This window comes from Strix aluco, chromosome 15, assembly GCF_031877795.1.
Source record: "Strix aluco isolate bStrAlu1 chromosome 15, bStrAlu1.hap1, whole genome shotgun sequence".
NCBI lineage: Eukaryota > Metazoa > Chordata > Aves > Strigiformes > Strigidae > Strix > Strix aluco.
In genome coordinates, this window is record NC_133945.1 from 5,456,296 (window position 1) to 5,476,530 (window position 20,235).

At 46.2% G+C, this 20,235-nt stretch overlaps 1 protein-coding gene across 5 annotated transcripts in view; it reads left to right on the top strand.

Moving 5' to 3' along the window:
* Positions 1–3,301: 3,301 nt before the first annotated feature.
* Positions 3,302–20,235, top strand: part of CREBBP (CREB binding lysine acetyltransferase) — a 97,848-nt gene continuing 80,914 nt past the window's right edge. For 2 of the 5 annotated variants that reach the window (XM_074841433.1, XM_074841434.1), the window contains exons 1-2: positions 3,302–3,840; positions 17,620–18,332. In XM_074841433.1, the coding sequence (XP_074697534.1) occupies positions 3,756–3,840; positions 17,620–18,332 (798 nt within the window). In that variant the 5' untranslated portion in view covers positions 3,302–3,755. The remainder of the gene's footprint in view (positions 3,841–17,619; positions 18,333–20,235) is intronic. The other 3 variants (XM_074841435.1, XM_074841432.1, XM_074841436.1) reach the window with 3 other exon arrangements.

Sequence of the window (20,235 nt, forward strand, 5' to 3'; positions counted from 1 at the left end):
GTGGGTGAGGCCATCTGACTCTTGCGATGCAGATACCAAAGGGCTAAGCTACACCAAGCACTGCAGTACTACTAAGCCTTTTGGGTATTTAATCATAGCCCTGTTTCCAGGGGCAGTGGATGAGGGTCAAGGTCTTCCCCTCCCTCCTGCCGTTAAGCTGATGCTGTTCTAATCCCATGGCAGGGGGCAACTGGGGCCATCCTAAGGGGACATCGTGCCATGGAGAAGCTGCAGGACACAGCAGCAATAGGATCCTCCTCCCCTACTGCCTGGGGTACAGGATTCCCTCCCTCCGAAGCACCTCCTTCCTCTCCCACTCTGTCCCCAGGACTTGCAGCCCCGCTCTGATTTCACTGATGTGGCAAGCCTGGCACTTGCTGTCAAGATAGAGGAGCTCTCCCAGCTAATGGGAGAGGAATCGTGGCCTCCATGAGTCCTCCCATCTGCTCTCCCCATTCCCAACACAGACCACGTAGCGTTGCCCCGGCAGGCAAGCTGCCACACCAGCTCCTGTTACGGTGTGGTGGTGTCGGGGCCTCTGGCTCGGCTGTGTGGTCAGAGCTGCAGTGCTGGAGGAACATCAGCTTATGGCCCAGCACCAGGCAGCGGGAACATCTTCCTGGAGCTGGGCAGTAGCTGTGGGACCACTGAGATTCTGTCCCCAGTGGTTGATCTCCACACTGACTTCATGCCAGAGCTGCAGAGTTACTGCAGCAGCAGAGAAGGGGTTTATAAGGGGAGCAAAATGCTCGGGGGGGGGGGGGGTGTCTCCTGGCATCAGCTTCTCCAGCAAATCCCTCCTTTCCAAGACCACAATGGGCAAGGCAAGCACAGAAGGTTATCCAAGCTGCAGTTCAAATGCACTGACCAAACTTGTTAAAAAGTTGAACCAGCAGATAGCAAAGAGCACTGCTGTCCTCAGGTGTGCCTGACAGACATCTGACCTGACCTCCGCCCCCCACCTCCAACAGCAAAACCCTCAACCTAAACTGCGGCAAATGCCTTCTACTACAGTAAAACACTGTTGGACGAGAGCTGTTGCTCACATGTCTAGAGCCTCTGTGAGACACCGAACCCTGTCCCACGCTGAGCCATCCTAAAACAGACGGGAACCTGCTGCTTTTGAAGGAAATGAAGGCAGGTATAACCAAAGAGCACTCACTTGGTAACTAGTGAGTAATATAGTGATAGAAGCAGAGGCCTGTAAGAGACCTCCAATGTGATTACAGTCAGACCTCAGCAAGGACAGGCACCATGTAAATAAATACAGAATTTGCAAGTAAATATAATGAAATGCATGTAAATGCAGAAGTAAATGTAATGAATTTGAGTCTTGCAGTAAACAAAAGACAGTCTTGCTCTTTGCAAAAGAAGGTGTCATTACAGATCTCCTTTAAACCAATAAAATGTTGCTGATTAATCCATCGCGGCTTATGGACTTCATCAACATCCTCAGGATTGTCTCAGTGCCCTTCTCCAGCCTGTCCTCTGGTTGCGGCTGCTCTTCGAGGACATACCAACATGTAGGCGATGAAAACAGCCCCAAGCAACCAGTTTGGGTACAAGGAGCTCTGCTGCCACGTTGGCACATCACCTGAGCTTATACGACCTGCTTCTCAGGTTGGGAACCAGTATGGAAATCCACGGAAGTCTATGAGCTCCAGTCCTATAAACCTGTTTTGAGCTGGGGAAGTCTGTCTAGACAGAGCACAAGGTGTTTTTAAAGCAAGGCTGGGTTCGGCCCTGGTGCCTGAGCAATCAGGTCAGCTCGGATCAGCTCAGGTCGGAGATCTGCCCTCGCGGGCGGCCGTGCTGGCCTCTGCGGCGGGGCCAAGCTGTGCGGCCGCTCGGGAGGTGGGGGAGCAGGGGAAAGCTGAGCCCGTGGCTGTGCAGAAAGCAGCGGGGGAAGCCTTTCCGCCAGGCCACAGCAACCCCTCGCAGGGCGCGTGTGGGTGCGGGTGCAGGCAGGCACGAGGGGGCTGCAGCGGCTGCTGCGCAGGTTTCAGTAGGAAGGCAGAGAAGGGGGGGAGGCAGCGCTGAGGGAAGGCTGGGCAGGCACTGAGGGGGACACGAGCACCCCACGGCGTCAGCGTCACCCCCCGAATCGGTGCTGTTAGGGGTGGGAGGACATGGGCTGGCATGGCCCACTCGGGCTGTGTCAGGAGCGGTGGGTCCTGCCGTGCCTCAGCTCTGAGGGAACCAGGAGCACTGAGGGGGGGAGCTTTTGGGAGGCCATGCTGTGAGCGGGACATGAGAGGGGTCAGCTGCAGCGGGACTGAGAGGGGAGACTGGGGGGGGACTGTGAGGAGGCTGAGGGGAGCCTGAGAGGGAAAGTGGGGGGGACTGAGGGGAGCAGAATGCAGGGAGCAACTGTGAGGGGACTGAGGGGGGAAAGTGGGGGGGACTGAGGGGAGGAGAATGTGGGGAGCAACTGTGAGGGGACTGAGGGGGGAAAGTGGGGGGGTCTGAGGGGAGCAGAATGTGGGGAGCAACTGTGAGGGGACTGAGACACCTGCGGTGGGACTGAGAGGGGACGCTGTGAGGGGGCAGCTGTGGGGGTGCTGAGGGCGGACCCTGACAGGAGTAAGCAGGCGAGACTAAGGTGAGCGCCCGGGGGCAACCGAGGAGGACGCTGCCAACGGGCAACTGCGGGGCGCCGCAGGGGTCCCTGAGGTGGGCGAGCGCACAGGGACACCGGGGCACAGGGGGAGGGAGGCCGCCGGGCCCGCCGCGGACCACCCGTCCCCTCACCCCGCCGCGGAGCAACTGAGGACGAGCTCGACTCTTTCCGGCGCCGCTCGCGCCTTTCCGGCGTCGGCGGGGGCGGGGGGGGGCGTGCCCCGTGCGCGGTGACGCAAGGCGCAGGCCCCGCCCCGGCCCCGCCCCCATGGTCTCTGGAAAAGAGAAGAGAAAAAAAAACTTTTTTTTTTAATTGAGGAATCAACAGCCGCCATCTTGTCGCGGAGCCGGAGCGCGGCGCGAGCGGAGCGGGGCCGGGCCGGGCCGGGCCGGGGCAGCGGGGCCGCCCGCCGGGACACGGGCAGCCGCGCGGAGCGCCGCCGACGGGCAGAGGGGCTCGGGGCAGCGGGGCAGAGCCGGCCGGAGCCAACCGAACGCCGCCGCCGGGACCGGGAGCCGCGGCCGCCGCCGCGCCGCGCTCATTGTTTTGGGGCGTTTTTTGGGTGTTTTCGGGTTTTTTCCGGTTTTTTGTGATTTTTCGAATTTTTTTTTTTCTTCCCCCCTCCCTCCTCTTCCCCCCCCGCCCCCCCCCCCCCCTCCCCTACCTCGGCCGCGGTTCGGCCGCGGGCGGGGGCGGCGGGCGGGGGCCGCCGCGGGGCCGGGGCGAACCCCCCGGCGCGGAGGGGAGGGGACGGGGCGAGGCAGAGGGGAGCGTGTGGGGGGGCGCTATGCTCCCCCAGTGACTGCCTGAGCCGCCATCCGGGCACCTCCTCGGCGGCGGCCGGGCGGGGGGAAGAGGCCGGGAGGAGCGAGGCCGGCAGGGAGGGGGCGCTGGGCTCTTCCCCACCCCGCCCCGAACCCTCCTCCCCTGCGGCCTGCTGCGGCGGCGGCGGCCCGGCCCGGGTATGGGGGAACGGGGGCCGCCGCCGGTCGGGCACTGAGCGGCGCTGTTGCTCGGCGGTGGGTTCCCCGTTGGAGGAACGGGGAGAGAGAGATTCGCCCCCCCTCAGGCTCCCCCCCCCTCTCCAACGATTACCGGCTCGGCGGCCTCTCCTCGGACGGCCCAGCCGGCTACCATGGCGGAGAACTTACTCGACGGGCCGCCCAACCCCAAGCGAGCCAAGCTCAACTCGCCGGGCTTCTCCGCCAGCGATAGCACAGGTAAGGCCTGCGGGGCGGTGCGGGGGCGGGCGGGCCTTACCGGCGGTTTACCCCCCCCCCCCCCCCCGCCCGCCCTCCTCCGGCGGGGCGGTCGGGCCCGGCGGTTGCCGGGCCCGACCGCCCCGCCGGAGGAGGGCGGGCGGGGGGGGGGGGAGTGTAACCGCCCGCCCTGCCCCGGTTCCCGGCGGGGGTGGGAACCGGCCTGGCGAGGTGCCGGGAAAGGGGGGACGGATCCCTCCCGGAGCGGTTAGGCCTCCTTCAGTCGAAGTTACCGGGGTGGGACCCGCACGCCAAGTACCGTCCCGACTATAAGTAGCGGTAGGGAGAGACGGGTAAGGCCTTTTGAGTTGAATTTCCCTTTCCTCCATCATCGACCACCGCTTCGTTTTAGTGGTGAAGGGATGGAGGGATCCGCCTCGGCTTGGATGCTAGGGGTGCCCAGGTGAGCGGGGTGCGGGTAGGGAAGGAGAAAAACCCAGCTATCAGAAACACCCACCACCCTGCTTCTGGAGGGGGTGGTCGGCATTTCTGTCTGCTCCTTAAAACCCCTGTATCGTCCACAACTAAGAGCCCTACGCAGGCAGCCTCTTCCACCGTGCCCCTGCGTGCGACACATTAAGGCATAAAAACTCCCTAATAACATATTAAGATTTTGCCTTTTTTTATCCCCATCTGTGACCCTGGTTTAAGGCGCTTGGCTTGAACTGTTGCGAGCATTTTTCCTTAAAAAAGAAATAAATTGCAGATAATAATTTAAGTTGTGGGGTTGCTGGTGTGATGAAATGCCCAGCAGGCTGGCAGTCACTGTGACTTGTCTGTATGTCGCGTGGTGTCTTCAGCGTGCTTTTTTTCAATTGTTTGTAGGTAATAAAACACGTCAAAATTTCTCATTTCCAGCAAGTGCGTGCCCGTTGTAAACACGCACGTGTGTGCATAAGAGCATGTGTGTGTGTGTGTACTGATGTCTTTCAATGTTCCAACTGTTCTGATCGCTGAAACAGTGGTTTTATAGGAACTCAAAGTGTGTTGGACTTGCATTTCTGTTTTCAGAGATTCATGAATCTTGTTGAAGGGACAGTGATAAGTTAATCATGCTATGCCTGCTGTGTTTTTATAGACTGAAAAAAAACCAACTATAATTGAGCTGATAAATTCTGTGGGTTTTTTTGGTTTGCTTAATCTGCATTTGGCAATAGCTTAGATACTTCAGTCCTTTGGGGTTTTTTTTTATGGAATCTTTTTCTTCTCAGCCTACAAATAAATGAAACATGCCAAAAAGAAACGGTATTGAGAGTAAGAATTGGCAGAGAATATCTAGGTGAGGTCTTGTGATTGAACTACGTTAATCTGTTTCAAGGAAGCGGTGGAATATCATACAGAAGGCTGATACGCAAGTTGCTATGAAATGCACCATAATAACTCAGGAAAAGCACGGTTTTTCTTTAATTCTTGAGCTAGACATTTTAGACTGCTGGTAGCTAGTGAAAGATGTTTGAAGCGTGTCTTTTTTTCTCTTTCTTTTTTGAAGTTCACTTGGTCTGTTCTGGAATGCTTCAGACATAATTACATCCTGTTCAGCAAGTTCTAATGCGTCTCGGTGAGCTCTGTGCAGTGCTAGATATGTAAACTCCAGCATCTGCATAAAGTTTTGCACAGCTGAGGGGGCCTTTGGTCACCAGGGACGGCAAACCCCAGGTTGGATTTTGACCAAGTAGGAGTGTGTCCGTAGCGTACTGTTGTCATCCCGGTGTTCTTCAGGCAAAAACACCTCTCTGCTTGAGAGTGCAGGTAATGTTTGCGCGCTTAGAAGTGCTTCTTATAAATCTCTTCAGGTTTGTTGCCAGCAGCTAATGTTGCTTGTTGAAAGATTGCTGAACGTTTCTGTGCGTTGTAGCAGGCAATGCACGTAGTTTGAGTAGCGATTGCTATCAAATACTTGCTCCTGAACCTAAACCGGGCTGCTCCCTTGCACTGAGGCTTAAATGAAAAAGTTACGATGCAACCTGGAAAGTTGCCTTTGTGACCAGAGGTGCTTGGGGAGACGGGTTTGAGGCTTGCGCCCTGAACGAGCAGTAAGTTGTGTATTGGTTAACAGAATTGTAATTGCAGTTGTAAACCCGCGCTGTTTGATGCTGCAGCTTGCGTGATTGGGACGTGCTTTAAAAGACGTTGCGTTAGGCCCGGTTGTGCAGTTCTGTTGCTGAACAGCAAGGCTCCGAGCGTGCAAATGCTTGTAACTGAGCGTAGCGGTGAGGTGGCGAAGGGTCCGATGGCAGGCCTGAATGTTTGGCAGAAAGCAACTGCTCGTCCTTGTTTATATTTTGCTTTATGCTTTGATGCGGTGATGTTAAGCAACTCCTTTTGTCAGGGTAAATTTTAGCTGCCTTTAATCTTTCTGATAAAAATAGCTCCTCAGCTTACCAGAGCAAAGTTTGTGCAATTGAAATTGGTCTACTTACATTCTGAAAATATGACCTTTCCTGTTAAACTTAAGCAGCTAAATCAAATGTCTTGGAGAAGGGAGTAGAGATGAAAGGATAACAGAAATGTGTAGCGTGACCATCGTTAAGTTTCAAGATAGTCCCATTTTGCAGTTGCCTTGTTGCTCTTTGTATCAGTAAGGAAGGTTGAGACTCGTGGCTGTTAATTGAGCGTGCCGTTGCTGTGCAGCATTGAACAAGCCAGCTCGTATGGTAAAATGTCCATGGGAAAGATTTTTCCTTGTCTAGCCAGGTAGGAGTAGTGCTTTTGTCTAATTACCGCTTTATTAGGTACATGGTATTTTTCACACCTAAGCATTTGTCTCGTCCATAACTGTTACGAGGCATTGTCACCTAAGCGTGCTGCAGAATAAACAAGGCACTCATATGAAAAGTAGAATAACAGTAACTTTGGTTATGGCAGCGTAGTATTTTAACGTTGAGTATCATGAATATTTTGTACATTGCTGGCATTGGTCCGGCGACAGAATATACAGTGAACTGGCAGCGTTGTTGAGCTGGTCTTGGTCTGAACTCTGCGCACAGTTTGCAAAAAAGGTGCTCGAATGGAGGAGCAGCAGAGCCGGCGCTCTTCAGGTGCCCCTTCACGGTGGTTCTGCAGGTAGCTGGGCCACCGGTGGGCTGTGTTGCACTGCAAGTTAACGCCTCTGTGTTTGTTATGTACCCTGCAGCCTTCTGCTGTTGTAGAACAATGCTAGTTCCAGCAACAACACATCATAATTTGGGCCAAAGCAGAGGGTGTCCTTAACAGTGTTACGAGTTAATGAATTCCTGAAGTAGGTGAAGTTGGAAGGAAGGTGAGATGAGCAGCTTCAAAAGTCTATTAGAGCTGGATTTTCACCCCATGCTTTCTCGTGTGTGTGGTTTTGGGGTTTTTTTTCTCCACAACTTCAGATCATAAACATATTAAGCAGTATGGCTGCTGCTGCAAAAGCTGCAGGCTGAGATCGCTGGTCGTTCACGTTCTCCTACAGCCCGGTGTGTTAGCATCGCAGTGCCTGTATTTTAAGATTGGGGAAAGACTGGCCTTGTCGCACGAGCCTTTGTACGTGCCAAGATAAGTAGATCTCTGGCTAACTCCCAGCGAGCTACAGAACTTCGCAGGAGGGAGTTTGTGTCGATACGCAGCCTGATTTCATCTTACTCTCCTGCCAAAAACCAGATAGGTGCATTTCAGTGGGTTTAGTTTTTAGTTTTAAAAGAGGTAGACTACCTTTAAAACAAAGTAGCTTAAGGACAGACAGCAAGGCTTTCTCAGCTTATGTTCACATACTTAGCTGAGACTTCAGATGGACTGACGTCTCGGTGATCTAAAACCAGATTTTGTCTGTGCGCATGAAAGCATTAGTATGTATATTTTAGAGGGGTTCATTCCTGCACGGCTGAAAAGTTTCATGGAAGCCTGTTTAATCGGTCTGCTCTTGTTTTATATGATATGTGCAAAACTTGAGTGTCATTTGCGTGCTGTGACAGTAAGAATTGCTTTTATACACATGCTTTATCCATCTCGCCCTGGAATAAGAAAAAGCGTAACTCCATTAAGTGATCAGAGTTGGATTTATAAGCAGAGAATTGGGGGAAGAAACGATGCTTCTGAAAAGGTGTGGGTGATGGAGTGCGTATAGTTGTAATTATTTCACAGGAGTGTCCTTGGTTTTGTGGTACTTGCACCATAACTAGCTGGGGTGGGAAAACATGCAGTGTGGTATTTCATGGCTATATTGTTTCTAAGATTTACCATATATGTGTAATGATGGAGGTGGTGGATAGGAGACGATTATGCCAAGCAAAAATGTTGTGTTAAGTTTGATACGAGCTGATTTTTTTTTTTTTTTTTTTTTTTTTGCACCTTAAGTGACTGACCTGCATAACTTTATGCCTGCAGTTGTAATCTGGGACAGGAGATTTGTGAGATTGGAAATTGGCTCATTTATTGAGTCCAGCGCAGCTAATTCTTACAAATTCATGAAGCATTGCTGATAGCAGGTTATTGTGTACTTTCTCATTGTTTGGATTTTTTATAGATTTTTTCCAAGGACTTTGACACTAACATCTGTGTGAGATGAAAAGTTGAGCAGGTGATCTGCCAGCTTGATTTTATGTGACAGTCCACAGCCCTACAGTTGTGCCCATTCCTCTTTTGAAATTCATACTTTGGTAATTGCATATGTACTTGGGAGTTTATCAAATTGATTGTCCCCCCACCCCCCAACCCCAGCCCATGACTTAAAATTAACTCGGTAAATGCTGTCTCGTGCCGTAGCATAGAGCTCCTGGAGAAGCCCTGCCAACAGCAGGCAGGAATAAAGGCTGTGCTCAGGAGGGTCAGTCTTTGTTGGACCCCAGAGATCTCTTGATAGTTTGTGAAATGATTCCCAATTTTCTGTTGCAGATTATTCACTTTCTATTCTGGCTGAATGTTCCTTGGAGTCATAGTCCGGTGCCATTAATTATTTCTACAGCAACATGCTGTGTTTTGCTAATATATCTGCAACTTCACGTTCAAAAAGTCCACCTATTCTTGGTGTTTATTTTTATTAGAGATTTTGCTCTCTGTTGTTACTTCCTAATAGAGAAGAACATGAACAAAAATCTCACTCTTAGCGAAATGTTAGTGTGAAATCAGTGTGGAGGGGGTAGTTGAAAAACAGGGTTTGAAAAATTCTGGGGTTTGTTCTTACACAATGAAAAAGCATGTGGGATAGCTTAGAAATCTGACACTTCCACCCTAATTTGGTTTACACTTTCAAGAATTTTTGCTTTGTAAATCTTCCTTTTAACATATGTTATGTTTTCCATCTGTCTTCTCAGATGTCTAAGATACAGAGAGAACCTAAATCTTTTATTTGGAAAACTCTCTTTAATAGAGATGTCTCAACAAATACTATCAAATATCATGCAGAATCATAGTGTGAATCAAAAGAAAACTGAAACTTCTATTATCACTGGTAATTGGCAATCATAACTTAGAATCTAAATCTCTTAACATACACTCTTCAAAAGCTTCACTTCATCTTGCCTTTCCTCTTTTCTCATTTATCACCGTTGAGAAATAAAGAGCTTATTTGGAACATTGGATAAATACAGTGTCTTTTATTTGCAATAACTTCATGTGAGTGTATATATATTTTTCTTTATACATATATAAGTCTGTAAAATAATTTCCTGCCTCCCTGAGGGTCATCTTTAATGCTGGGGGAACTTCCTCAGGAAGACAGCGTTGTCAAAATGACTCGCTCTTTCTGGGTGACGTGCCTCCCAGTCTCACAGGTAGACATTATTTCGTTGCTGCTGTTGGACACCTCTGAGGCAGAGATCGGAGCTAGCTACTTTCTGTTGCACAGTGAGAAGGAAAATGGAATATTCAATTCCAACCCCTGTCCGTGTGTCACACCTGAAGAGCACGAGCTGCTCTCTCACTCTGCCCAACTTTACGGCTGCCGGTACTTTGATAGCTGTTTTAGTGGGTGTTGGTGGTGACATAGCTTCTGTGTCATCTCCTGTAGAGTTTCATCTAATGGAGCAAAGAAACGTGGAAATTACCGAGAGACTTGAATTCAGTAAGTACTGCATGTAAATCTGTTTTATAGTAGCTGTGAAGTTTTTTTCTTAAGGTTCATAAACTCCTTTAAGGAAAGTATTAATGAGAATGATTCAGAACAGCCTCATCTCACTGAAATTAATGCTTTAAAGTGAAATAGATTTGTGAGGGCATTGGGTTTTTTGTGTTCAGTCAGTTATGGTTGGAAGTTTTTTTAGAGTGAAAAACCATTAGTTTCAAGCACGTTTGCTGTTGCTTCCTTACGCACATTTTGCGTTGTCTGTTCTTGCACAGCCGAATTTGAGTTGCCGTGCAGACTACCCTTCGCTTATAATTTGGTATCAGAAATAGGGAGGAAAAAGTGGCATTAAAACAAAGAGAACGGAAACACGATTTTTGCAGCTATTATACGTCATAAAGCAGACCCAAAACTTGCCTGTTTCCTAGTAATCTTGCGTAACACTTCTGTTGGTTTGTTTCATAATATTACTTCAAGTACGTATTAATCATTGCTATTTTAGTCTCCACAGAAATAGGCCCATTCTGTGCTTCGGTTACAGAAGGTGCATAAAGGTGGGAGCCTTCAGAGAAGGACGTGTGTAGCTGAAGGGAGTGTTGGAAGCAGCCTGAGCTAGAAGGCAGTACTGAGCGTGGAGTTCTTGCTGCCGATGCTGTCAGTCATTGTGGGGAGGGTGGAGGACTGAACAATATAAAATCTGAAACACCTTGTGTTGAGCTGTGTATTTAATAAGAAGTCTGTGGCCAGAGAAGGTCACAGTTAAAGTTTCTTTGTCAAGATAATTCACGTCTTTGTACGTTATCAGCTGATGTTTTTTCCAGATGTGCAGTGAGGGTAGCACAGCCTTAACGTGAAGCAGTGGATCTGTCAGTGGACCTGTCAGTCGTGTGAGCTAGCTGGAGGCATTCACATGAAAATGTTCTGTTTTGGTACAGACTCTGCATTTCATGCTGCCTTAAGCAACTGACCACTATTAATTACTGGATTCTCAGGTGATTCCTCTTAAAAGGGTCATCCTGAACTTATGTTTTGTCAGCTGTTAAAATAGGGCAACAGAAAAGATGTGTGCATCTGTGATAGGAAGGGAAGGAGATCTCGCTTCTGTTAATGTGCTCCAGGAACCCTAAAATATTTAATCTTCATCAGGATGATCTTGTGAACGAGAAGCTGATGTTACCGGTGCGGTGATCTCCCAGTCTATACGCAGATTGCTTTCCTCCTCTTCCTTCTGTCCAGATTTCTGCTCTTAGAGCAAAGAAAATTACTGAAGCCTTTTGGTCAGTAAGCGTGTGTAGCCTGATTGCCACATGCCATGTGACAATAGTCATGTTCGTGTTGTTGATATTACTGGGTAGGATTGAAAGTTACTCACAAGAGCAATAGTGTCAAAATAGTGAAAACCATCATTTGCCATCGAGTGCTTCCAAGAACAGAGCACTCTTGTCGGGCTGCTTCTGCCACACATTTTGGGGGTTATTTTGGTTTTATTCCCCTCAGGCATCTGGGAAGGGATAAGAGACTAGCTTCTTATCTGAATGCATGTTTCATATTTGTTTCTGTGTATTAACTTTGGTGCCAGGTGCATTTAATGTGTCCTTGTATACTACCTTGTTTTTAATAGTGGAACATTCAAGTAATCTGTGATTTTTAAAATTTTTTTAATGGAAGAATAGTGGAAGTAGATCTGAAAACAGGGATTATTCCTGAAAGAAGCTAGTATATTAGGTTTTTCTGGACCTTCAACTCAGATTGTATTTTCATTACAGCACAGCAAAAGAGAGATGGCAGAGACAATTTGGGTAAGTACAGTAGAGAGAAACTTGAGGTTATGACATGGTGATACACAATGTGCAAGGGGAAAGAGAGGCTAGGAACTAAACTAGATATAATCAAGGAAGGATCTCGGTTTATACCGTTCTTTTTTCAGGGAGGTGAGAAGCCGGGGCCAGAACAGTTGGTCTTTCATGTATCAGGTAGTTGTTACCACACGCATTAGTTGTGGTATAGGGGATATAGATATGTGCATTTTCCCCATCCTTGTGTGTCTGGCGTTTGGGCTGGTGTCAGGAGCATTTTTAAAACTGAATCAATAATACTGGGAGTATTGCAGTAGAGGTTAGAAGACAACTGCTTCTTTTTCATTAGCTTCTTGATTTGTTAGCTCTGTGTAACAAGCTTCAGTTTGGAAAAGTCACTTCGTTGCTGAAGTCTTACAAAAATGGATTGGGGGAGATTTTAGGAGCTTGAAGCTACTTTAACTTAACTAGATTCTAAGCTGATAGTGTCCCTTTTGGTTATTGGGTTGCACGAAATGGATCTAATGTAATTGATTTTAGGAACTGTGCTGCTCCTTAGTTGCATGTTTGTACCCTGAACGGTATTCGTCTTACAGAGGATCATGCTTTGCCAGAAGTCAAGTTGCAAAGGAAGTGTGGTAGAATGAATGCCACCTTCTCAATCCCCCGACCCCTAAAATCCCAGCTACGGGAAAGCAAAAGAAGCCAAGTGTCAAACTAATTTTCAGGAAAGACTGTGAAAGGACAGTACAGGCAACTACAGCTGGGTCAGCCTCCCTTTCCAGCACTGGTAAGATGATGGAGGAGCTGGAAGTGAAGGGCTACCAAGGAGGTCGGGGGGCTGGAGCACATGCCCTTTGAGAAGCGACTGAGGGGCTGGGCTGCAGACCTCCTGATGTCCTTTCCAACCTGAGCGCCTGTGAGTCTGTAAGCAAGAGAGCACTGCGAGAATTATTGCAATGAGTTTCCTAGGGGCAAGTACCTAGAATGCCTAAAGGTGAGACTTGTTTCTGTGCATCGATATATTTGAATTTTGACCAGTCCACTGATGTGGGAATGAGCAAACCAAACTGTCTTTCTCATCCCAAATGCAAGTAGTTCAAAAGAGCAGACAGAAAGAAGTTTAGTTAAATATGCAAATCTCTTATTATGCAAGCCGTAACTCATCCAGATGCCTGCTATTGGATCTCTCATTTTCCCCCTCCACCCAGCTGTTAGGGTCTTCTTGGCCCAGCCAGGTTCCTCACTGCTGTCTTTCTCAACCTGGCTGTTAAACATCTTGTGAAAAAGTGATGCTCCTCTTCTGAAGGTCAAGGTCAGATGCATGTCAGTTTGCAATCTTTCTGTGCGTCTGATTAGGTTAAAACGCTAATTTAAAGTTTCCTTACTGGAAATTATATTTTTTCTATGAAGGCATTGTTTAATTGCTCTGAAACATTAAATGTGCTAATTGTCTTTTATGAAACAATAAATTATAGAATCCTCAAACCTCAAAAGGAGGTTGGAATGGATGTGGTAATTGCTGCCTGCACCAAACAGTATGTCTATTGAGTTGAGTTACCTGACATTGAATTTTAGGGAATGACTGGAGCTCTGAACTGTTGAGGCTTTGTCTGCTGGGGTCTGGCATGATTGAAAGAAGCCTTACAAAACAAAATTGGGCTCAGTGAAATGTAACAGCTATGTTGGCATGAAAGAAAGGCATGGTGGAAATACTGCTTGTGTACTGGGCCTGCACTGCGACTTCAGCGTCTGCTCCGTGGATGGGCCGTCAGAGTTTGTGACGGGAAAACTCCCAATCACATTTCAAGTGGAGATTACGCTGTAAAAAATGAAACTGAATTTGATATTTCTCCTTCTTCTTGCTGTGTGATATGTTTGAGATAATAAATCACGTAAAGAAATACCTTAGGATGTTTGTCACCTCTCCAGGCTGAGCTAAAAGCGAAAAAAAATGGTGATATTGAAACAAGTTAATTGATTGAATATGTATGTTAAGAAAGCGTCTCCTGATAACAGTTGCAAGTAGTCATACAGATGAAAATGTTCTGCCTTGAGAATGCAGCACAGTTTTTTCTTCTGAGAAGGCTTGGAAGGAAACAGAACATCTTTTTTTATTCTGATTGCTGAAAGTGTTGTCCAGGAAGGCAGAAAACTGTGACATTTAAGCTCACAAAACTGAAATTAGGAAAGAATGTGTCTCAAGTGTGGTTATCTTGTATGTGTGAAAATAGCTGCTCAAAGAATGCAAAATTCTCAAATTGGAAAAAGAGCCCTTTGGAAAGAGTGAGGGTGTTGTAGTTGCCTAGTGCTTTTCCATCCCTTCTAAGAGATATGTTGTCTCTGGTTTTTGGCGCTCTCCCGTTAAGAGGACATTCGGTTTATGTAAGAGAGGTAATGAAAGGTGTGAGGTTTAGAATCGGAAGTGCTGTGTTAGAGATGAGCTGCTACGAGGTGGATCTCCGCAGCCGTAGTCAGCTCTACTGCTTCCTGAGCGCTGAAATTAGGCATATGTGCCTTCCGAGTTAAGGGAATCTATCCTCCTTTAAAATAAAGACCACTTCTGTTTTGTTGCATGCTAGGTAAGCGGCAGGTTTGAGAGATGGAGCAGGTACAGAGCTTGGTAATTGGAGTGGGACTCCTCAGCGTAGGTGTTTTTTGAGCATTGCTTCGGATAACTATGTAAAGGCAAAGGCATCTCTTGGTTTTTAGACTCTTGGTAGCTGCCATGGACTTTGAGAAATAGTTGAAGCATAGAGAATGGGATCAGTTATCTTCTTCTCGTGAGGATGGGGGGGAGTGAGGTTAGTTTTTATTTTGCTTCCAGTAGAAATGGGCTGCGTTCTTATTGTGGCAGATTTTTATATGTGTGTAAATATATTTATTTTTTTTAACTGCCAAGACAATATCTTATCTTTATGGATTTGTTGCAGACATGCTCAAGCAGACTTTTGTTTTCTGTTGTATTTTATAACTGTTGTAAAATGTGCCTTGTGTTGATGTTTTTAACGTACATGGCTGATTAAAATATGAAAGCAGGAAGAATAATCATTGCCTGAACGTTTGAATACTCAGTAAATTTTTACATGGCCACTGTGCTAAGCTGTTTACCTGCTTTTTATTTGCCTGCTGGCAGATCTGTAAACTTTCCATGCCTAACCTTAATGTATAGCCTTCTTACAGGACCTTAAGAGTGGTAGATTATTTTAGGTTTTAAGAGGCGGTATTCCCAAATGCTTTCTTCACTTTTTTTGTAAACTGCAAAAACATTTCTAGTCCTTGGCTCTGGCAAGACTTTTAAGAGTCCAGCCAGCCAAACAAGAAAAATTTGAGCACTTCCATTCCAGCATTGCATTTTGAAATACAACTGGAAAAAAGCTACTTTTTTTTAACCCACACTAACATCTTCCCCCTCCACATTTTGTCACTTTTCCTCTGCCCCTGGCCCTGCATGCACACGCATCTTTAGTTCATGAAATGTTAACGGTTTTGGTGCAGAAGCTTGGAAAAACAACGTTTCTTGGGATTTACAAAAGTTGTCTGAACAAGCGCTGTAAACCTTGAACTTCCCAGCAAGCTGGGATGATGAGGGCAGCTTAACAAAGACGAAGCTTCAGCCACAGCCCCTGTGTGACCGGCCTTGGCGAGCGCGGGCAGATGGCTGTGGTTGTGCTCCAGGCTGCAGCCGCAGAGGGGCTGCGCTGCAGGGACCCCGGCACCGGGGCCTGGCACCGAAAACAGGTGAGGGGCTTTTCATCAGAGTGGGGTTAGAGATGGATGGAAGGTTAAAAATAGTGAAATCTTGGAAGAAGGAAGGTAGAATCAAAATATATAGGAAGAGATACAAACTGTAGCGTGGCGAGTGTGAAGTGGTTGTGTGGAAAAGAGGAGAGATGAAGCGCTCGCTGAAAGCAACGTAGTTGAAGGTACAGCAGGAATTTCTGTGAAAGACAAGCTGAGAAGGTGAACTAAACAACTGAAGGGAAAAGCAGCAAGTAAGAGAGAAATTAAAAATACTGTAATGAACCTAGCTAACAAAAATGCTAGTTACTTCCCTGCTTGAAAGGGAATTGGAGGTCTGCTCCTGAGCTGTGTGTCCTGGCCAGCATTGTGCAAGCCTGGAAGGATTCTCCAGAGCTTGTTGACTTCACTAGGTAATGATGGCAAGATGTAGGCCCTAAAGGACAGGCTGCTGAGTGCCTCAAAACAGGCAGAATTGAACATTTCTGTACATTACTGTGACTGTTTATGTAATTCACTGGTCATTTCAACACATCTGAAAATTTTTATTAATTTTTCTTCAGTTAGGTTGAAAGGAAAATTCAAATGCTGATGAAATATGTTGTATTTAAATGTACTGAGATGTGTTGGTAATGCATCCTAGCTTTGTGATACAGGTTATGTGGTGTTTGGTTTTTGTTGCTTCTTTTCAATGCAGTTAGTGTGATCCAGGCTGTCACTTTCTGAACGGTCTTACGCCGCTTTTGCAACCTGAGTCTTGCAGCAACTTTTTGTGGTTGAAGAGTGGATTAAACTTTAAAACAATGAAGCTTTTGGGATGCCCTTCTTCAGAAAAGAACTTCTTTGCTCGAACCTGGAAAAATGTGGTTGGTTTGTCCGTTCGCTGGGAGGGACTAGGGTTTTTCAAGGCTGGCTTTGTGGGGACGAAATGAAGTTTTCATGCATTTCTGTTATGCTGCAGTAAAAAAATGGTTGGTTTAGGTCACATCCTTGGACTGGAAAACTTCTCTGACACATGCTGCATGTTTGAACAGCTACTCTGATGAATTGAGGCTAGTCTGCTTACATGTTTATTAATGTTGCTGTATGCACTTATCCTTATGTGTTCAAATATATAACTTTTATTTTCACATGGAAGTACCTGTATATGGTCAAGTAGCTTTCTATTTTTAGTTACATACCAAAATCACATTGTTATACAGACACCGCTTATGATGTGCAATAAAATATTTTAGTGAGCCTCAGTTGCTCGTTTTTAAAAGGCAAAACAAAAAAAACCCACCCACCACTCTATTGGTCTGGATGTTCCAGCCAGGCAGAGCAGTTCCTTCAAGGGGCTTAATGAAGATTTGATTGATTTATTTTGTTCATCTGGAGAGCGTGTGGATTACCTGTGTCAATATTGGGCATGATAAATGAGGGCTGGGCACCTAGAGCAATTTGAATTATTGGAGCTATTCAAAGATCAAGAAGTGACTTGATTCAAGAGGCATTACGAGGAGAAAATGCTGAGTGCCTTTTGGGATCTTCTGAGGTAGTGGATCATGATACAAATCAATGACTAGAAACTGATATTGAATGTGTTTATATGCAAGACTGGAATCAAACCACTGAAGAAGTAGGGTTTTGATCAAGCTTCAAAGCCTAGCTGGAGGATGTTCTTTGGCTGTGTGCAAACATAAATTACAAGGTTGAGGTATGATTGCTGGGTGAAACGCAGTGATTTGGGATTACATAGGAGGTCAGAGAAGTTGACGGAATTGTTCTTTTGGGGGAGTAAATCAAAAGGAAGCAAAATCTCCTGCTATTTCTGCCGCCTTCTTTTAGCCAAAACAATAGAAATTTAGGAGTTAGGTTAGATCATCGTATTCATGCCACCTTCGTTTCTTAAGCTTGGTACGATGTTTTGCCAAAAGGCTTGCGAAGAAACTACTTACGGGTCAGTGCTCTACACCGTATGGTTGTATGTGCACAGTATGTGTTGACAGCTGTGCTTTCTGAAAGGCTTTGGAGTTCATGTCGCGGGGACCCTCGCTCGCTTGCTGGCAATAATTGAGTTTCGGGTAAAGATGTACCTTAATGCATGTCATTGTTTAAGACTAGTACAAAATAGCGTAGATGAATATTTTAGTTACTTGTTTGTCATGCTTTTCTCACCTGTGTTTCTGTTTTAACTTGTAGATTTTGGATCTTTGTTTGACTTGGAAAATGATCTTCCTGATGAGCTGATCCCCAATGGCGAGTTGGGCCTTTTAAACAGCAGTGGGAACCTTGTCCCCGATGCAGCTTCCAAACATAAACAACTTTCTGAACTTCTAAGGGGAGGCAGTGGCTCTTCCTTAAACCCAGGAATTGGAAATGTGAACTCAAATAGCCCTGTCCAGCAGGGAGTTGGTAGTCAAGTTCAAGGGCAGCCGAACAGTGCTAATATCGGTAATCTGGGTGCTATTGGTAAGAGCCCTTTAAACCAGGGAGACTCTTCTGCTTCAGGCCTGGCAAAGCAAGCAGCCAGCACCTCCGGACCTACCACACCTGCATCACAAACTCTGAACTCTCAAGCACAAAAACAAGTGGGGATGGTGACGAGCAGCCCTGCAACATCACAGACTGGACCTGGGATATGTATGAATACTAATTTCAGTCAGACACACCAGAACCTTCTCAACAGTAATTCTGGTCACAGTTTAATGAATCAGCCTCAGCAAGGACAAGGGCAGGTAATGAATGGATCTCTTGGGGCAGCTGGAAGAGGAAGGGGAGCAGGAATGCAATATTCTGCCCCTGCCATGCAGGGGAATGCAGGCAGTGTGCTGGCAGAGACTTTAACCCAAGTATCTCCACAGATGGCTGGTCACACCGGACTGAACACAGCACAGACAGGAGCAATGACTAAAGTATGTACATGTCATTTAATATATTCTATTTGTTACACTTGTTTTTCTCCATACAGGTATTTAGAAAATGTAGTAGATTCTTCTCTGTAGCAGAACTAAAGAATGTACCTTCTTGAGTCTGAGTTACCTGTTTCAGTCACCAGTGATACCATGAAAGGAAGATTACTGAAACAGTGTTTCTCATGTAATCAAAAATTAAAGCACTTTTTGAAAAAAAAAAAATAACCGTGAAGTTAAAAGTTTGATACTATCTTAGCAGAGTGAATTAGAAGAGAGTAGCATAATCCTGCAGAAAGGAAGCAGATGATTACTTCTGTTCAGGATCTCAGTTTAGCTGCCAGACAACAATATCTTCTAAAGCAATGTGAAAACTGTCGGAGAAGTATTTGTAGATTGAAGGGAGAGGAGTAGCAATTGGTCCTTTTGTCAAGGACCACTGTCGACAGCTGTGTAGTGAATGTTTTTCCAATATAGAGGAACTGGTCTGAAAACATCAAATTTCACATAGCTTGCCAAGCTAATATAAATTCTGTGAAAGGGAAGGGCAGTGTCTGGGCAAGAAGTCTAATTCGGTGGCCATTGCAGATCGGGCCAGGGAATATATACACCTGGGAGTATCTGCCTCTGTCTTGGGGCACAGCTCTGGTCCCTGCTCGACATAGTCATTGCTTTTTAGTTCATTTTCCAGGTGTGAGCTTAGAGAAGCATTTCAGTTGCTGCTCCTCCTGTCTTTCAGTTGGATAGCAGTGTGCCTCATCTCTTGTCTGTGTTACTTTGGTACAGTTCCTTACTGAAATTTTGATGGCAAACCCACTATATTCTGATATGTAGAAAAATACAATGTTTTATCTCTTCTATTTTATCTATTCATACATTACTAGTCATTGTCGTTGTAGTTTATTACATGCAGATGTTAATTTGTTGGTGTGTTAGGAATTGTGGTAAAAATTGCATTGCCTGACATAAGTGTATGCTATGTTCTCTGAAGAAATGCTGACATCGTTGTGGGGTACTGTATAGTTAGTTTTTAATTTTTAAAATAAACATAACAAGCGTTCTCTCTGGAGGGAAGGGGATCCCTTTGCTTAAGGAAGAGATGCTTGTATTCTGAGTGAAGATCATAGCATGTGAAAGTACATATAGCTGTCTCCAGCCTCTGAATCAGCCATATTTGTTGTGTGGAGCAAATTGGTCTGCACAGAAAGCAAATCAGCTTATCTTTCACTTGTTTTTCTTTGAAATTTGTGGGAGGAGTGACAAATTCTAATTATCTGGCTTATTTCTATAAACTTACAATATCTAAGTTCTTAGGAGCAGATTTTTCCTAGCCACTACACAGTTATGTGGTGAGACTACTGATTTTCTATGTGAACTAACTCAGGTTGAATTACCCCAAAGCAAAGGGACTTGCCTGAGGTCTTCATCTGATGGAGTATGTACAGTGGGGGAAGTTCTGTGATGTCTATTTTACACAAAGCCACCCCTGGTGGAATAGGCCAGCACTTGGACAAATTCCATTTTCCAAGGACTTCAGTATTAGCCCGATGCCAACTGCAAATGGGATTCACCAGCTCGGGAAGGTGACCTGGACTTTCTCAGCATATGTTCAAGAAGTAAAGTAAAAGTTAATTTGAATAGGAACACATTGGGAAAGAATAGTGGAAGTATCTGTGTTACATAAACCATTAGTTTGTTCTCACATGCAGTGCTGTGCTCAGCACTGGTGATGCATTTCCGAAAGATTAAGGCAAAATTAGTGCTTTGAGAAGTCCTTATACACAAGTTGTTTGGAGAAACTGAGAAAGTAGGACTGTTTAATGACAGAGCATAAATGATAAAATGGTGCTTCTGTGAAGGTGCTAGCACTTAAGTGAAAATAGTTTAAAAAACTTGGCCAACTTAT